Genomic DNA, 19,199 nt, shown 5'->3' with positions numbered 1-19,199 from the left:
CTTCTGAGCATTTAGATTTGGTCATTTGCTAAATCTCTGGCTTTTCAAATCAGTGCTGCAGCTTTCACTGTCTATCTAGCAGTTTTTCAAGTGTATGTAGTTCTCTTTTTTCTGATAGATGGAATCTTGCCTTACAATTTCATTATAAGTTAATATATTCTAATACCTAGATAATGGTTTTCAGGAGTATGCTGCTTTTATTTAATTTCACATAGTTTTTGCCCATGATTTGTTAAAGGTTACCCTTTTTTTTTTAGGACCACAAAATAGAAGAATTCACCAAATCTCCATTTTATTCTGTTCTTATCATCAGTTATGAAATGTTGCTTCGTTCCCTGGATCAAATTAAGAGTGTAAAATTTGATCTTCTAATTTGTGATGAAGGGCATCGTTTGAAGAACAGTACCATTAAGACAACTACAGCCCTCATTAGCCTCTCCTGTGAGAAAAGAATAATTTTAACTGGTCTGTATTTACTTTGGGTGAGATATGATGGAATTTTGCCTAATGATATGCAGAACTTGTAGTATGATATTTGACATCCAAAGAATTGATGATATTGAGTGGAATTCATACTAATCAACCTGGGTTAGTTGAGTCTCGGTAGGATTCTGAATTATCAAATTCCTGTGTAATGTTTCCCAGATTTTGGATTCTTTGAGGAATAAACACGATGGTATCATGGTAGAGAAAGTAGAAGATGGGGCTAGACTGCTTGAGCTTGGTTTGCAAGTCTGACAGCTGTGCAACTTTGGGCAAGTTATACTTCTCCGTACCTCAATTTTCTTATGTGTGAAATAGATTCCTTATGTTTTGAGGGTCAAATGAGTTAATTCATGTGTAGTTCTTGGAAGACTGCCCTTACATGATAAGTGTTTAATACGAATATCCTTTATTTTTCCATGTTTGTGCTGTATGCATATGGTTTTTTGCTGGCCAAAGCTTCTAGCCCAGGTTGTCTGGAAAAGTGGGATAGACTGTACATAAATGTAAGAATACTTTTCTGCCTTATCCTTTTTAGCTTAAGGCCTAGACTAAAATTAGGCCTGAATAACTCAAAGGAATTATTTTCCCATACCTCATTTTGGTCTTGTGTGGTGCTTTGAACTTACCATTTTGGTAGCAGGAGAAAACAGTTGTCTTTACTAATGTTTACATCCCTTCTGTTTTCTGCTCAAGACTCTTTTTGCTGATCATCTTTTATCTAAAAGGATAAAAAGGATAGAAAGGATGGGCAGGGCATGGTTATTTTTATTGCATTATATCCCACCTCTTTGTGTCCTCCATGTGTCCTTTATGCATGTCAGAGCTCTCCTGTGATGTTAAAAGGAGGGAGAAGGGGTGTGACCAACAGCTTATTCCTCCAATATACATCTTCAGGGTAGCAGTGTGCCGTGGAGCAACAGAGAAACCGCCTTCCTGCTGTGCTCTCACTGAGTTGGGCTATAGAGGGTGCCCACTTTTAAATAATTTATGGCTATTTGACTTCCAGTTTGTGTAGAAGGATTGTATTACCATTACCAAACGTGATTTTTGAGACTATATATGCTTTTTAGAAATGATTTGGGGAACTGTTAAATGACCTTTACATTCTTCATATTTAGTCAAAGTGGATTCTTTATACTTCTTGACTAGCCTTTGATTTTTGAAATCCTTGGGGCCAGAAAAGCAATGGAAAAAAGAGCAAAGCAGAGATTATTTCTTTTTACTGTTCAATGTGGCATCAATATTGCTTACCTAAATAGTAGTAATAGCTATAGTGTTAAAAAGATTGGCATTCAAGGGGGAAAACCAAAATAAAGAGTGAGAAATTCAGATTACTTTTGGGTAATAATAATAGAAGAATAAAAAAAAAAGAGGACTTCCCTGGTGGCACAGTGGATAAGAATTCACCTGCCAATGCAGGGGACACAGGTTTGGTCTCTGGTCTAGGAAGATTCCACATGCTGTGCAGCAACTAAGCCCGAGCACCACACCTGCTGAGCCCAGGCTCTAGAGCCCAAGAGCCACAACTACCAAAGCCTGGCTAGAGCCTGTGCTCCGCAACGAGAGAAGCTCCCTCAGTGAGAAGCTTGCACAGCATGATGAAGGAGTAGCCCATTTACCACAGCTAGAGAAAGCCCACACGTGGCAACCAGACCCAGACCCAGTGCAAAAAAATGGATTCTCTTCTATTTGACAATCAGATAATGTCCTTTAGCAAAAGTGAACAGTTTTACTACTATTCTCAATTATAAGAAAATACCAATTTAACTAGCATTACAAATTAAATTTTATTTTGTTGTTGTTGTTCAGTCACCCAGTCTTGTCCAACTCTTTGTGAGTCGGACAGTTTGATTCAGTGACTCCCATGCTAGTAAGATTATGCTTAAAATCTTGCATGCTAGGTTTCAGCATTATGAGAACCAAGAAATTCCAAATGTCCAAGCTGGGTTTAGAAAAGGAAGAGGAACCAGAGATCAAATTGCCAACATTCGCTGGATCATAGAGAAAACTAGGGAATTCCAGAAGACATCTACCTCTGTTTCATCCACTACACTAAAGCCTTTGATTGTGTGGATCACAACAAACTGGAAAACTCTTAAAGAGATGGGAATACCAGACCATCTTACCTCTCTCCTCAGAAAGCTGTATGTGGGTCAAGAAGCAACAGTTAGAAACCTGTTTGGAACAACTGATTGGTTCAGGATCGAGAAAGGAGTACCACAGGGCTGTCTGCTATCACCCTGTTTGTTTAACCTATATGCTGAGCACATCATGAGAAATGCCAGGCTGGATGAGTTACAAGCTGGAATCAAGAAAGGTGGGAGAAACATCAACAACCTCAGATATGCAGATGATACCACCCTTACGGCAGAAAGTGAAGAGGAGCTAAAAAGCCTCTTGATGAAAGTGAAAGAGGAGAATGAAAAAGTTGGCTTAAAGCTCAACATTCAGAAAACGAAGATCATGGCATCCGGTCCCATCACTTCATGGGAAATAGATGGGGAAACAGTGGAAACAGTGTCAGACTTTATTTTTTTGGGCTCCAAAATCACTGCAGATGGTGATTGCAGCCATGAAATTAAAAGACGCTTATTCCTTGGAAGAAAAGTTATGACCAACCTAGGTAGCATATTCAAAAGCAGAGACGTTACTTTGCCAGCAAGGTCCGTCTAGTCAAGGCTATGGTTTTTCCTGTGGTCATGTATGGATGTGAGAGTTGGACTGTGAAGAAAGCTGAGTGCTGAAGAATTGATGCTTCTGAACTGTGGTGTTGGAGAAGACTCTTGAGAGTCCCTTGGACTGCAAGGAGATCCAACCAGTCCATTCTAAAGGAAATCAGTCCTGAATGTTCATTGGAAGGACTGATGTTGAAGCTGAAACTCCAATACTTTGGCCACCTGATGTGAAGAACTGACTCATTTGAAAAGACCCTGATGCTGGGAAAGATTGAGGGCAGGAGGAGAAGGGGACAACAGACGATAAGATGGTTGGATGGCATCACTGACTCAATGGACATGAGTTTGAGTGAACTCTGGGAGTTGGTGATGGTCAGGGAGGTCTGGCGTGCTGCAGTCCATGGGGTCGCAAAGAGTCAGACACGACTGAGCAACGTCACTTTCACTTTTCACTTTCATGCATTGGAGAAGGAAATGGCAACCCACTCCAGTGTTCTTGCCTGGAGAATCCCAGGAACGGGGGAGCCTGTTGTGCTGCCGTCTATGGGCTGGCACAGAGTCGGACATGGTTGATGTGACTTAGCAGTAGTGTATATATATCCATGCTACTTGCTCCACTCGTCCTGCTCTCTCCTTACCCCACCGTGACCACACGTCCATTCTCTGTATGTTTCTATTCTTTCCCTGAAAATAGGTTCATCAATACCACTTTTCTAGATTTCATATATATGCATTAATATACAATATTTGTTTTCCTCTTTCTGACTTATTTCACTCTCTATAACAGGCTCTACATCCATTCACCTCACTAGAACTGATTCAGATGTGTTCCTTTTTATGGCTGAGTAATATTCCATTGTATCTATGTACCACATTTTTATTCATTCATCTGTCGATGGGCATCTAGGTTGCTTCCATGTCCTGACTATTGTAAATAGTGCTGCAGTGAACATTGGGGTACATGTGTTTTTTAGAATTGTGGTTTTCTCAGGGTATATTCCCAGCAGTGGGATTGTTGGGTCATATGGTAGATTTACTCCTAGTTTCTTTTTTTTTTAGGAATCGTCATATTGTTCCCCATAATTATTGTATCAGTTTACATTCCCACCAACAGCGCAGGAGGGTTCCCTTTTCTCCACATCCTCTTCAGCTTTTTTGTTTGTAGAGTTTTTGATGATGCCCATTCTGACCATTGTATTAAAACCTAGACAGTGTATTATAAAGCAGAGACATCACTTTGCTGACAAAGGTCCGTATAGTCAAAGAGAGTTGGACCATAAAGAAGGCTGAGCACCAAAGAATTGATGCTTTTGATCTGTGATGCTGGAGAAGGCTTTTGAGAGTCCCTTGGACACCAAGGAGATCAAACCAGCCAATCCTAAAGGAAATCAACCCTGAATATTCACTGGAGGAACTGATGCTGAAGCTGAAACTCCAATACATTGGGCCACCTGATGTGAAGGGCCAACTCACTGGAAAAGACCCTGATGCTGGGCAAGACTGAGGGCAGGAGGAAAAGAGGGTGACAGAGGATGAGACGGTTGGATGGGCTCACTGACTCAATAGACATGAGTTTGAGCAAACTCTGGGGGGTAGTGAAGGACGTGGAAGCCTGCTGTGCTGCAGTCCATGGGATTGCAAGAGTCAGACATGACTGAGTGACTGAACAGCAACAATTCTGACCAGTGTGAGGTGATACCTCATTGTAGTTTTGACTTGATTTCTCTAATAGTGATGTTGAGCATCTTTTCATGAGTTTATTAGCCATCTGTATGTCCTCCTTGGAGAAATATCTGTTTAGGTTTTCTGCCCAATTTTTGATTGGGTTGTTTGTTTTTCTGATATTGGGCTATATGAGCTGCTTATATATTTTGGAGATTAATAAATTTAATATTTTCAGTAGAAGATGATTCTGGGACTCCATTCAGAAGGACTGTGCCAATGATGACCAATAAGGTCATTTCCTTTGAGGAATTAGCATTTCCCCCTTTATTTGTGCTTTGTCTTCTTTACCTTGTTTCTGCTTTCTTTCTTTTAAAAAAATTTATTTATTTATTTGGCTGCATTGGGTCTTAGTTGCAGATCTTTGCTGCATCTTGTGGGACCTTTTTTGCTGCTGTTGTTGTGTTGTTGTGGCAAGCAGGCTCTCTGGTTGTTCCGTGGCATGTGGGGTCTTAGTTCCCCAACCAGGGAACGAACTCGGTCCCCTGCCTTGCAAGGTGGATTCTTAACCACTGGACCACCAGAGAGGTCCCTGCTTCTGCTTTCCTGTCCTGGTCGCTGCTGCTCCTGAGCTGCAAATTTAGGTGAAAACTAGCACTAGGTAACCGCTCATATTTAGAAATGCTTATAGTTGGTTTTTATCTGCTCAGAATTGCCTGAATAAATTCTTTTTAATAGTGGCAGGATATCTTACTCCCAAGGTATTTGTGTTTTCTTATGGAATTAACACTTGGTTATGAGTATGTGCAGTGCTGCACACATAACAGGTGCTCAGAAGCTGTCTAAAGAATCCAGTGAAAGGGATTTTGATTTTGTTTCCTGCTCTTATCTGGCCCAGTGCTGTGAAGAATATTCGGTTAATATTTCCTGGAAAGTTTTAATATTAAAATTAAAATTTAATAGAGGTATATTAGACTTCTAGGGCTGCCATAACAAAATACCACGGAGTGGGTGGTAAATTTCTTCAGTGACAACAGAAATGTGTTTTCCTACGGTTCTGGAGCCTGGAAGTCCAGTCTCAGGCTGTCAGCAGGCTTGATTTCTTCTGAGGCCTCTCTCCTCACCTTGAGATGACCATCTGCTCGCTGGGTCCTCTCATGGCCTGTCTGAGTGTGTGTATCCCTGTGTCTGTCTCTTTTCTTGAAAGAATACAAGTCACGTTGGATTAGGGCCTCACCCTTATTAGTTTCTTCAACTTTACCTCCTTAAAAGGCCTGTTGTCAAATATAGCCACATTGGGACTTAGGACTTCAAGATTTTGAGGGGACACAGGTCAATTCGTAACATCTCATTATGTCAAATAGCCTTTCATTAGATATTAGATACCCTTTATTTATAGAATAAAAAAGAAAAATATGAGATTTGAAGCAAAATTCTTATTGAAGAGTAAAAGTTAAAAATATACGCAGACATACAGATACATATATGTACTGCTGTATTATGGGATGCTTAGAAACTAGGAAGGGAAGTCATCCTTGAGTCTCCGTTTCATAATGAGCTGTTAGCGTTTTGTCATGTTTCATTATTCACACACCCACACACCATACACGCACACAACATACATGCCTATTTCTTTATTTTTTGTATATATAGGGTTGGCCAAAAAGTTTGGGTTTTCCCATAAGATCATATGGAAAAACCCCGAATGAACTTTTTGGCCAATCCAGTACATACAAAATCCATCTTTATTCATTGCCACACATAATGCACATCAAAATACACTTAATGTAAACATTTTTCTATTATAGTGCATAATTTTGAAATGTGATGAATATCTGCAAGCACTTACTTTTTTCTATGTAGACTGCTAAAAGTGGAATTATTGGACCTAAAGGAAAAATACACAGAGGAGTATGTATAAAGAGCTCTTATGCCTTTTTATGGAGATCAGAGATACGGATATAGCTGTAGGTTATTGGTAGTGTTCCTGTACTTGGTAGATTTATGTCTCCTTAAAAGTAAACAATGAAATAAAAAGCTTTTATTGCTGGGATAGAGGTAGGGGAAGAGAAGGTTCTCTTAATTTCACTTCCATAGCTCTGAAAATAATTTTAGTAAATGCAGAAACTTGAAAAATCTTTAGTGTTTCCTTTTTCTTGTCATTGGACATTGCTGCTTAACTTTTATTAACGTTATATTATTTAGCTTCTTCTACATGTTCCACGTAGTCTAGAATTAGAAAGGAATACTAAAAGCAGCGAGCTGGGAACTGAGTATTTCTAGACATTTGTGACAGCTTCTCGGAATGATACTGTCCTAGTGTATTGCCTAGCTTATAGCCCCTTCTTTTCTTTTTTAAAGAGTTTATTACTTTTTGCTGCCCAGGGTCTTTGTGGCTGTGAGTGGGCTTTCTCTAGTTGTGGAGAGCAGGGGTCACTCTTCTTTTCCATCCTCAGGCTTCTCATTACGGGGGCTTCTCTAGCTGTGGTAGTTGTGGGACCCAGGCTTAATTGCTCCCCGGTGTGTGGGATCTTCCGGGACCAGGGATCAAACCTGTGTCCTCTGTATTGGTGGGCGGATTCCTATCCACTGTACCACCAGGGAAATCCATCTTTTCTTTTCCCGCTTTACTCTACTTCCGTATTATTTTTTGCCCTAAATCCTTTCCCTACCCCCTTGTGTTCCACCTTTCTTTTTTCCAGTTTTGCTTTTGCCTCTTTTCCTTGTGTATCAGGTTGATTTCAGCTGCAAGTAACAGATATGTGAATTAAATGTGCTTATTCTCCCACACAACTGCAAATCTAGAGTGAAGACAGGTTCCAGGGGTGACCCAGCAGCTCAACAGTGTTGTCAAGGATTCTGGTTCTTTTTGTTCTTTGCTGTGCCATGTTTGGTGTTGACTTCATCCCCATGCTTGTAACAAGTGGCCAGAGCAGTTCCAGACATCACTAGATGTGGTGATGTTTAAAGGAGGACAGGGGCTGGCTCTGCCTTTTTTTCCTGACTTCCTCTTATGTCTCACTGGACAAGATGGATTGCATACTGTTGGCGGACACTGTCGGTGCCCTCCCTAGCTCCCTTTTTCTGAGCTGTTGGACCCACCCCTTAGCTGCTGGGGCTGTTGGTTAAAGAACTCTCCTGCCTTATCTGGAGAATTATCATTGGTTGAATGAGAGCTTCTTCTCTCCCTTACAGCTCGGTCAATGATGGACTTATATAGAGCAGCAAGTGGAAAATGCCAGCTCCTTCACCTTAGGATAATTTCAAAAGCAACTTTATATGGTGCAGTTTTTGCTCTAAGGCTCCCTGTAATTTAACTCAAGCTACATTGTTGGTTTCTTCCCCTGCGTTTTCTGATTCCCTTTCTCCTGAGTCATTTCTTCATAAATTATGTGTAGCTAATCTGTATCTCAGGCTCTACTTCTGAGAACCTAGTCTGAGACAAACTCTTTCTTAACATCAGTCGTTGGCAAAGGGGACAGAACTACCAGGATTAGCTTGGATTAATCATGTGGATGACTGACTGGAAGCCAGTCACAATGAACCGTGTACCTCTTGTTCCCTTCTTGCTTTTCCTGTTCCCCCACTTTTTTATTAATCATTGTCATGGATTCTTTTAAAGGCTTAACAAAATGCATATCAATATAAATGTATTTTCTTAACTGTGATGTGTCTAAAATTTTTTTAAACTAACTAGATGTATTACAAAAATCAGTAAGCATTGGTCCAACCTCGGTCTACTCATTTAATTTCAAAGAAAGTGATTGTGAAACTCTCTAACATTGTAAAAGTTCGTGTCGTCTGTTATTGAAATAAGTGCATTTTAATGTACATCTTACATTATTTATATCTCTGGACAACTTTTTGTAGTCTCTTGTCTGAAACTCATCTGAAATTATGCTGTTTTACTGTGCTGATTTATATATTCATTTGACATTATTATAATTATTGAAACCTGCTAGTGTCTCTTTGAAAATTAGTTAGCCAAAAGTTATTGGGCATGTAATATGTGCAGGGTGTATCAATCCATTGGAGTCTCTGTCACTCTTCAGGATTAGTGAAGATCCCCATTTTATCTGATTTCTTTGTAATGTATTAATATTAGGTACCTTTCATTGTATTTACTAAACATTCGGCACTTCACATCCTTTGTCTTTACTTTTCTTTGTAATATCACTGGGAAATTATTATCTTTCTACTTTTTTACGTGAAAAAACAACCCCCAGTTTAACTTAAAAGAACTTAAGCAACTTTGTCCAGAGTCACATAGTTCTAATAGTAACAGATAACAGCTATGGAACATTATTGTGCTCCAGGCACTGTTCTTAGTTCATGAATTAATTCATTTAATCCTCACAACCCTAGTACTGCTATTTTTATTCCTATTTTATAGCAAATAAAATTGGTATAAGTAACTTTTCAGGGTTACTCAGAGAGTAAGTGATACAGGTGGGATTTGAACCCAAATAGTCAGACTCTCCCTGGAGGAGGGCATGGCAACCCGCTCCAATATTCTTGCCTGGAGAATCCCTATGGACAGAGAAACCTGGTGGGCTACAGTCCATGGGGTCACAAAGAGTCGAACACAACTGAGTGACTAAGCACACAGCACAGTCAGACTCTAGAGCCTGTACTTTGCCAAGATGCTGTACTAAATAAGACTTCAGTTCACAGTTACAACCGGAGTTAAAAATTTATATGATTATTAATTTTTAAAAACTTCGTTTAGCTGCTCTTTCTTAATTTGAGACTTTGCTTATATGTAGTCCTCTTAGGGAAGAGAGTACAAATTTCTTTAAACAACTGATACTGTAAAACACAAACTTGACCTTCTGATCACTTTTGTCTCTTTAGGTACTCCAGTTCAGAATGATCTCCAAGAATTTTTTACATTAATTGATTTTGTAAATCCAGGAATATTAGGCTCTTTGTCAGCTTATAGAAAAATATATGAAGAACCCATTATTATATCAAGACAACCTTCTGCTTCTGAGGTATAGTTTACTTTAATAAGTAGGTTTAAAATGACGAGTTTATCTAGGAAAATCATCCATAACTTGGGTATTATTTTAATTTAGGAAAAAATAAATTAGTAGAGTGAATTTTTTATTTTCTCCACAATCTTTCAACTTCTCTTGCATTTCTTACTTTGTAAAATGACATTATCACTTTAAAAACATTCATTGGTAGGTACTTCACAAAGAATTAAAATGACAGTAAACATATAAAAATGTTTATCTTTACTGATTGTGAAAAATGTAAATAACTGTGAAGTGATTTTTGTACTTTTCTATTGATGTTTTAGTTGGTTAGATTTGCATTGTAATAGGAAATGTACTTAAGAATACTGTCCTCTACTGGTTGAAATAAAAATTGGTATGATTGGAAGATAGTTTGCCAGTATGTATTAAAAAGCTTTAAATTTGAATGTATCTTGTGGCCTAGAAGTATCAGCTTTAGGAATTTATTATAAAGAAATAGTCATAGATTTTTATTAAATGCTTAAAGGTTTAGCTGTAAGGGTAAAAAAAAATTAGATAAAACTAAGGAAAACAAACTAGTTGGAAATAAACATTTCTGAAGATAGGAAAATCTAAGTTAGATGCTACATGTTGTATATTTCATTGCATCTAGGATACTGTTAATTCTAGGATGCACCATTATTTTTTGTACCAGTAGCAAAACATACTATCAGTTTTAATTGTAAGAAGTCATCAATTGTAAAAGCATCCTATTTCAGAGAAGTTAAAGTGAGAAAAAAAGTAAATCTCAGAATTAATACAATCCTGTGATTAGTTAACAGATAGTTACTGAGCATTTTCCATGAACCAGGAACCATATAAAAATAATTATTTCTTATATTTCATAGAAAGGAAAATGTTTATGATATATTATTTAAAAATAAGATCACATTCATTTATTTTCCCAGTTTTACATATGAAATCCCTGAAGTGGGCCAAATACTACGCTCCAGACATGGGGGACTATGATGATAAACCAAACTGGTTTCTAGTTTCCATGATGCTTTATTGTTTGAGATCATGTTTTTTGTAACAAACAGAAATAAAACATCTATTTGCATATTTATGTAAACAAAATGATTTTGAAGATATTTGTAAAAAGTTTTGACAACATTTGCTATTTCTGATTAATGAAAGTTGGCTTTAATTTTCTTATTTTTGCATCACTGTATTTTCTGACCTGTGACACAGTTTTTATGGAATGAAAATTGAAAATAGTTTTAAAATATAAGGGAAATATCCCATGATCTATATAAAAACAAATATGTACTTATACTGTGAAGATTCTAATGTAGAAGATTAGAAGATTCTATGTAGAGAATTTAAACATATATTTCACTCATACTGTATTTTGACTTTAAAGATGTACAATTATATAATGAACAAACAATGTGTAATGATTTTGAAAGAGTCAGCAGTGCCTTGTGCCAGTAATTTCTTAAAGGCTTAGTTTTAGGATCAATAACTTGTCAAAATATTTTCTTCCAAGAATTTGCTTTTTTAGTGCTTTGATAATGATTTTAAGACTATTGTACCATCGTATCTTCACATAAAAGCTTACTTTCAGATAATTCAGTTTGTAGATTATTGATTTCCAGTGGTTCTCAGTGGTGGCAATAGCCAAACAAGCAAGGATTCGAAGACTGTGGCTTCACTTAATTAAATGATTATGCTAAACATTTAAAGAGATGATTGTTGGTTTTTCTGTTCTAAACTGTATTTCAAATAATTTTTGTTTAAAATAAATCTGAAGGGAAGCAATTAGTAAATGTTTGATCATGATAAAATGTTTAATATTTTTTTTAACTACATGTATTATTTTTGTCTAAAACACTTTTAAGTCTACTATTTTTCCATAGGAAGAAAGGGAGTTAGGAGAGCAAAGAGCAGCTGAACTTACTTGCCTCACTGGACTCTTCATCCTTAGAAGAACCCAAGAAGTCATAAATCAATATCTCCCTCCTAAAATAGAGAATGTAGTCTTCTGCCGACCAGGAGCCCTACAGATTGCACTTTATAGAAAACTGTTAAATTCTCAGGCCGTCAGATTCTGTCTTCAAGGATTGTTGGAAAACACTTCTCATCTAATATGTATCGGAGCTCTTAAAAAACTGTGCAATCACCCCTGCCTTTTGTTCAGCTCAATAAAGGTAAGTAGTGTGTGAGACTGTATCAGGAATATGAGCTGAGGGTTCTATGTCATATGAACCCGAGAGGGCAGATGAGACTGATCTCTGAGGTTACATTTGTGTGTTTTCCCAAAGCTGTGCAGCCTCTCTGGTGTGATTCTTCTCTGGAGCTCCTCCATGCTTCTGCTTGTTCTTCAGAGCATGGCCTTATTCATGGAGCTGAACGAAGGGTGAACTGGGCTTCAGGGCCTTCCTTCTGGATTTTGTGTCCCATGCCCCCTACTGCCTCACCTCATGCTTGGTCCTGGTTTCCCTTCCTATTTTATGTTAATAAAGCCAGTCACTTTGTTTGGTTTGACACATACAAAATCCACCATTAAGAAATAATTTATTTTTTCCTCATTGTAGAAGTAATACATGATTATTGTATAAAATTTATGAAAATCACAAAGAAAATAAAAATCATCTACTGGTTAGAATGTAAATTGGTTCAACTGGGAGACAGTTTAGTAATGTGTATCAAAGACCTTAAACTTTTATGTAACTTGTGGCCTGGCAATACCACTTTGAGAAATTTGTTATAAAGAGGTAAAGCTCTTCAGTTACAGAAAATCACATTTGGTATTAATAATAATAATCTTAGTTGATGCTTATTAAACATTTACATGTATCAAACACTAAGTACTTTTCAAATACTATTTTACTTATTCTTCACAGAATTTTATGGAATAAATATTATTACCATCCCCATTTTTTGGTGAGAAAATAGGAGCTTAAAGATACACGTGTAGTGTTTTTCTAGAGAAACTTAATTGTAATGATGCTATGCTTATTATTTAAAAATCTGTTTTTTAAACTAAATAAATTATAGTCATTTCCCCACATTAGATGCCTCTACAAATATGGTTTTTAATGGCCACATAGTTGAGCTGTCCATTTGGATTTGAACATAAGGCAGTTTGGGCTACAGTGAGAACTTTCTGTTTGGGAGTTGAAACTAAGTACAGTCCCTACTCTGATGTTGTTCAGTTCAGTCCTGTCCGACTGTTTGCGACCCCATGAATTGTAGCACGCCAGGCCTCCCGTCCATCAGCATCTCCCAGAGTTCATTCGAACTCAACGTCCACCAAGTCGGTGATGCCATCCAGACATCTCATCCTCTGTTGTCCCCTTTTCCTCCTGCCCCCAATCCCTCCCAGCATCAGAGTCTTTTCCATGAGTCAACTCTTTGCATGAGGTGGCCAAAGTACTGGAGTTTCAGCTTTAGCATCATTCCTTCCAAAGAACACTCAGGACTGATCTCCTTCAGAATGGACTGGTTGGATCTCCTTGCAGTTCAAGGGACTCTCAAGAGTCTTCTCCAATACCACAGTTTAAAAGCATCAATTCTTTGGCACTCCACTTTCTTCGCAGTGCAACTCTCACATCCATACACGACCACTGGAAAAACCATAGCCTTGACTAGACGAACCTTTGTTGGTAAAGTAATGTCTCTGCTTTTGAATATGCTGCCTAGGTTGGTCATAACTTTTCTTCCAAGGAGTAAGCGTCTTTTAATTTCATGGCTGCAATCACCAGCTGCAGTGATTTTGGAGCCCCCCCAAAAATAAAGTCTGACACTGTTTCCACTGTTTCTCCATCTATTTCCCATGAAGTGATGGAGCCAGATGCCATGATCTTTGTTTTCTGAATGTTGAGCTTTAAGCCAACGTTTTCACTCTCCTCTTTCAATGTTGTTACTTAGTCGCTAAGTCGTGTCCAACTCTTTGCAACCGCATTGACTGCAGCATGCCAGGCTTCCCTGTCCTTCACTATTTCCTGAAGTTTGCTCAAATTCATGTCCATTGAGTCAGTGATGCTATTTAACCATCTCATCCTCTGTTGCCCCCATCTCCTCCTGCCCTCAGTCTTTCCCAGCATCAGGGTCTTTTCCATTGAGTCAGCTCTTCACATCAGATGGCCAAAGTATTGGAGCTTCAGCTTCAGCGTCAGTCCTTCCAGTGAATATTCAGGGTTGGTTTTCTTCAGGATTAACTAGTTTGATGTCCTTGCAGTCCAAGGGATTCTGAAGAGTCTTCTCCAGCACCACAATTCAAAAGCATCAATTCTTTGATGCTCAGTCATCTTTATGGTCCAACTCTCACATCCTTACATGACAGCTGGAAAAACCATAGCTTTAACTATATGAACCTTTGTTGGCAAAGTGATGTCTCTGCTTTTTAATACATTCTTTAGGTTTGTCATAGCTATTTTTCCAAGGAGCAAGCGTCTTCTAATTTTCTGGCTGCAGTCACTGTCCGCTATGATTTTGGAGCCCAAGAAAAGAAAATCATCACTGTTTCCACTTTTCCCCCTTCTATTTGTCATAAAGTGATGGGACCGGATGCCATGATCTTAGTTTTTTAAATAGTCTTAGCTTTTTCACCCTCCTCTTTCACCCTCAACAAGAGGCTCTTTAATTCCTCTTTGCTTTCTTCCATGAGAGTGGTATCATCTGCATATCTGAGGTTGTTGATATTTCTCCTGGCAATCTTAATTCCAGCTTGTGATTCATCCAGCCCTGCATTTTGCATGATGTACTCTGCATATCATGCAAAGTACATTGGAAGGACTGATGCTGAAGCTGAAACTCCAATACTTTGGTCATCTGATGTGAACAGCTGACTCATTGGAAAAGTCCCTGATGCTGGAAAAGATTGAGTGCAAAGGAAAAGAGGGCGTCAGAGGATGAGATTGCTGGATGCCATCACCAATGCAATGGACATGAACTTGGGCAAATTTTGGGAAATGGTGAGGGATAGAGAGGCCTGGAGTGCTGCAGTCATGGGGTCACAAAGAGTCAGACACGACTGGGCGACTGAACAACAGCAACAGCTTTGCGTGTAAGTTAAATAAGCAGCGTGACAGTATACAGCCTTGACATACTCCTTTCCCAATTTTGAACCAGTCCTTTCTTCCATGTCTGGTTCTAACTGTTTCTTCTTGACCTGCATACAGGTTTTGCAGGAGACAGGTAAGGTAGTCTGTTTAAGAATTTTCCAGTTTGTTGTGATCCACGCAGTTAACGGCTTTAGCACAGTCAGTGGAGCAGAAGTAGATGTTTTCTCTATGATTCAACAAATGTTGACAGTTTGAGTTCTGGTCTTTCTGCCTTTTCTAAACCCAGCTTGGACCTCTGGAAGTTCTTGGTTCACCTATGGTTGAATCCTAACTTGAAGGATTTTGAGCATGACTTTGTTAGCATGTGAAATGAGCACAATTGTAGGATAGTTTGAACATTCTTTGGCATTGCCTTTCTTTGGGATTGGAATGAAAGCTGACCTTTTCCAGTCTTGTGACCACTTGTGGTCAGCAAATGCTGACATACTGATGGCGGCACTTTAGCATCATCTTTTAGGATTTGAAATAGCTCATCTGGAATTTCATCACCATTACTAGCTTTGTTTGTAATGATGCTTCCTAAGGCCCACTTGACTCCAGGATGTCTGGCTCTAGGTGAGGAACCACACCATTGTGATTTTCTGGGTCATATAAGACCTTTTTTGTATAGTTCTTCTGTATGTTTTTACCACTTCTTTTTAATCTCTTCTGCTTCTGTTAAGTCCTTACCATTTCTGTCCTTTATGTGCCCATCTTTGCATGAAATGGTCCCTTGCTATCTCCAGTTTTTTGAAGAGATCTCTAGTCTTTCCCATTCTGTTGTTTTCCACTATTTGTTCTCCTTGTTCACTTAAGAAGGCTTTGTTATCTCTCCTTGCTATTCTCTAGAATTCTGCATTCAGTTTGGTATGTCTTTCCCTTTCTCCCTTGCCTTTTGCTTCTCTTCTTTCTCAGATATTTGTAAAGTCTCCTTAGACAACCACTTTGCCTTCTTGGATTTCTTTCTCTGGACTACTTATTTAACTAAAAGCAAGTTTAACCATGGCCAAGTTATGTCTGTGAGCCTTAGTTTGTCTTAAGTGGAAGACAGAGATAATAATAACCTCCTGATAATGTTATTAGGGCAATTTGATGAAAGAATATAGAAAGAACCTAGCAGAATGCCTGGTCGTGGAAGTTGTACAGTAACTGTTAATACCCTATTATCCCCAACTCACCCTTAATTTTTCTTCTTTTATTTTTCTTTAAACAGTAAAATAATTTGCAAACAAATGAAAAGAAAACTTGTGGGTGCTATGTTATGCGGAGGTCGTTAATTAGTATTTAGGAGATGTCGTGTTCTGTCACATTTCCCCATGTTTATTCCTACAGTAGATTATATTTACATAGTTTATCATAGGAGAAGTCAGCTTTCTATAACTCTGCAGTCAACAGGATTATAACAATTTATTAAGCAACTTTTAAAGGAACAGATTCTGTACACATTGATAAAAATTAAACTCTTTGGGCATGATGCCCAGCAAAAAAAGAAGCCAGAATTCTTCCTTAAAAGAAAAAACCTATGATGGCCCAGAATATACCGCTTACCTAATAACAGGCAGAGTATATTACAAACTTCAAATAGAATACATAATTTACTGTCCCTCTAACATCATAGCAAGTAAGGATCAATTAAAAAAATGACTGAAATGAGCCTCTCACACATATAAGTAATCTTTAAGCAATGGCTTAATAAATGTTTTCCATCTGAAACTAGATTGTTTTCCCAAGTTCAGTCAAAATGATGGGTTTCTCTTCAGGAAATGTGCATGGATATAACCAATAAAAATATTATAAGTCACAGCTTGTAAGAGTTGTGTATTTCTGTGTATCTTCTTATATATGATGTATGTGTATCTTCTTATAAGGAGAGTATTGGGTTGCACAGAGTCAGAGAAGAGATTGCCCTGTCTAGTTGATTTGGGAAGTCTAACTGGTAAATGCACCTCCGTGAATCAGGCTGTCTCAGCATGAAAGTGTTATCTGTTAATTGATTCTTAATTAGGAGTATGCATTACAGTCTTCAGGGAAGCTCTTAAGAGTACATTTGTCCACTCCAGACACTTGTGAGCCAGTTCAGATTCTCTGAGAGTAGGACCCAGTGGTGAAGATTTTGAAAAAGCTTCCCCAAGTGATTCTGATTATGTGCTCCTGGCTAAGAACTCCTGTGCCTTAGGATCATTCATCTCCCTTGTATTTTGGTTTAATGTTTACCAGACAACTTAGTGCTAATAACTTGGCTTCCCCATGGACCGTTTATAGGACAGAATACATAGACCAATCGGTTTAAACAGGCAGGTCTCATTTATAGGTCAATAAATTTATATAACTTATAGTCTGATTTAGTCTCTTAATTTGGTTAGTATGGCTCATTTCCCTAGAGCTTAAGCATATGCAAGTTTCTGAACATGAAAAGCTGTAGATTAGACCCAGGGTCTGTCATCCTTTGATAACCCTGCCAAGGTGTAGGCATTGGAGTAGGAAACCTAACCCAAAGCAGCCAGCAACCATCTCTCCTCTCATATATATCCCAGTTATGTAACTATCTTAGGGTTCCAAGTATTTTTAATCAAGTGATGTTACGCAAATATTGCTATGTTTTGGGAATAAGCCAAGTTAAAATTAGAACTCTGTGCCAAGCATTTTATGCTATAGGATTCACTGCCCTTAGGATGTTTCTAGTATTATTAATGAAAGATTACAACACACATTAAAGCATTAGGGAATTATAAAAAAATTGTTAATTGTACAACTAAATAAATTCAAAGTTGAAATGTACTGTGTAACCATAAAGTTTTAAGACTCAATGTCCCCAAAAAGGTGTCTGTGAGTAATCAGGTAGAATTTGCATTGGGTCCTCAAGTGTTTATAGGAGTGGGATAATTGGGCAAAATAAAAAAAAGTGATGGAACATTTCCAGGCAGGGGGCATAGGCTGAACAAAGTTTCAAGAACAGTGATAAATCCGGTAAATGTGGGAGAGAGTGAGGAGACTGCCAATCCCAGAAATTTAATCTAAAAAAGTGATGCAGTCATTGACAAACGTAACCTCCAGTTTTGTGTTCACATGTTAGTTTTGGCAGGGGAATTTCGGAGGTGGTGATAATCTTTTTGGAATAATATACAAAAACTTTTTGTAAAAAAAGCCAAAATACTGTAACTAACAGTAAATTTCTCTGTTAACATGTTGGCAGAATTATTCCTTCTTGTAGAAGAAGTGGATAAGATTGAGGCAACTATTGTGTTTGAGTTTGAGTATCACCTGGGAGGTGCTGTGTGAGCCTGCAAATCAGGAGAGAAAAGGAACAGCAGGGAGTGAAGGAGGGAAGAAGAGAGAAAACGAGGCAGCAGTGACGAGGATCCTTAGGGTTTCGGAGAGCATAGATTTCCTAGCACTGTCTGCCCTCTGTTTTCCTCCCATTTATTTCTCGCTGCCCACCTCCCCCTGGATCAGACATGAGCAGTGATACTGCACTTGTGGGGTTCAGGGAGCAGGCATTTTGGAGACATCATTAGAACTGCTCTGTAATCAAACATGGCCAAATTGTGACCTTTAAATATTTACGTAACAATTAGAGTGGGCTTTTCAGGTAGCTATTAAGCTTCAGGTTTTTTACCCATAATTTTAGCAGTTTTTCCTCCCTGTCAAAAAAACATGAACCAGGGTTGACAATCATCCTTTTGAACAGGAAAAAGAAAGCAACTCAACTTGGGATGAGAGTGAAGAAAGAAATCTCTATGAAGGCTTGATCAATGTGTTCCCTGCTGATTACAACCCGACCATGTTTACAGAGGAGGAGTCCGGAAAACTGCAGGTGCTGTCAAAGCTCTTAGCCGTTATCCGCGAACTTCGTCCTGCTGAAAAGTAAGAGGGCAGTTTAATAAACTGCTTCTATGTGCTTATGTAATTTCAGCTTAGACCATGTCCTTACTCCGTCTTCTCACTGCCTCTTTTTGAAAAGAGGAAAACATTAAAAATAAGTTGTTTTCTTCTTTGGGGGCATGGTCAGCTCCTAGTCTTTTGTAAACTTTTTATTACCAATGTGCCTGTAAATTTTTATCTAAGAAAAACTAAATTTAAATACCTATATTTAAAAAACCCTAGAGATATCTTTTGGAGAAGGCAATGGCAACCCACTCCAGTACTCTTGCCTGGAAAATCCCATGGACAGAGGAGCCTGGTGGGCTGCAGTCCATGGGGTCGAGAACAGTTGGTCACGGCTAAGCGACTTCACTTTCACTTTTCACTTTCATGCATTGGAGGATGAAATGGCAACCCACTCCAGTGTTCTTGCCTGGAGAATCCCA

The 19,199-nt window shown here is 38.4% G+C and overlaps 1 protein-coding gene across 2 annotated transcripts in view; it reads left to right on the top strand.

Annotated features, from left to right (window-relative positions):
* RAD54B (RAD54 homolog B (S. cerevisiae)) overlaps window positions 1–19,199 on the top strand; it is a 111,811-nt gene that overhangs the window by 76,868 nt on the left and 15,744 nt on the right. For both annotated transcript variants that reach the window (XM_005689235.3, XM_005689236.3), the window contains 4 exons: window positions 258–465; window positions 9,678–9,817; window positions 11,704–11,994; window positions 18,581–18,756. In XM_005689235.3, the coding sequence (XP_005689292.2) occupies window positions 258–465; window positions 9,678–9,817; window positions 11,704–11,994; window positions 18,581–18,756 (815 nt within the window). The remainder of the gene's footprint in view (window positions 1–257; window positions 466–9,677; window positions 9,818–11,703; window positions 11,995–18,580; window positions 18,757–19,199) is intronic.

The sequence above is a fragment of the Capra hircus genome, chromosome 14, assembly GCF_001704415.2.
Source record: "Capra hircus breed San Clemente chromosome 14, ASM170441v1, whole genome shotgun sequence".
In the NCBI taxonomy this organism is placed as follows: domain Eukaryota; kingdom Metazoa; phylum Chordata; class Mammalia; order Artiodactyla; family Bovidae; genus Capra; species Capra hircus.
Note: the sequence above shows the minus strand (reverse complement) of the source record. Positions and strands in the feature narration are given on the sequence as shown.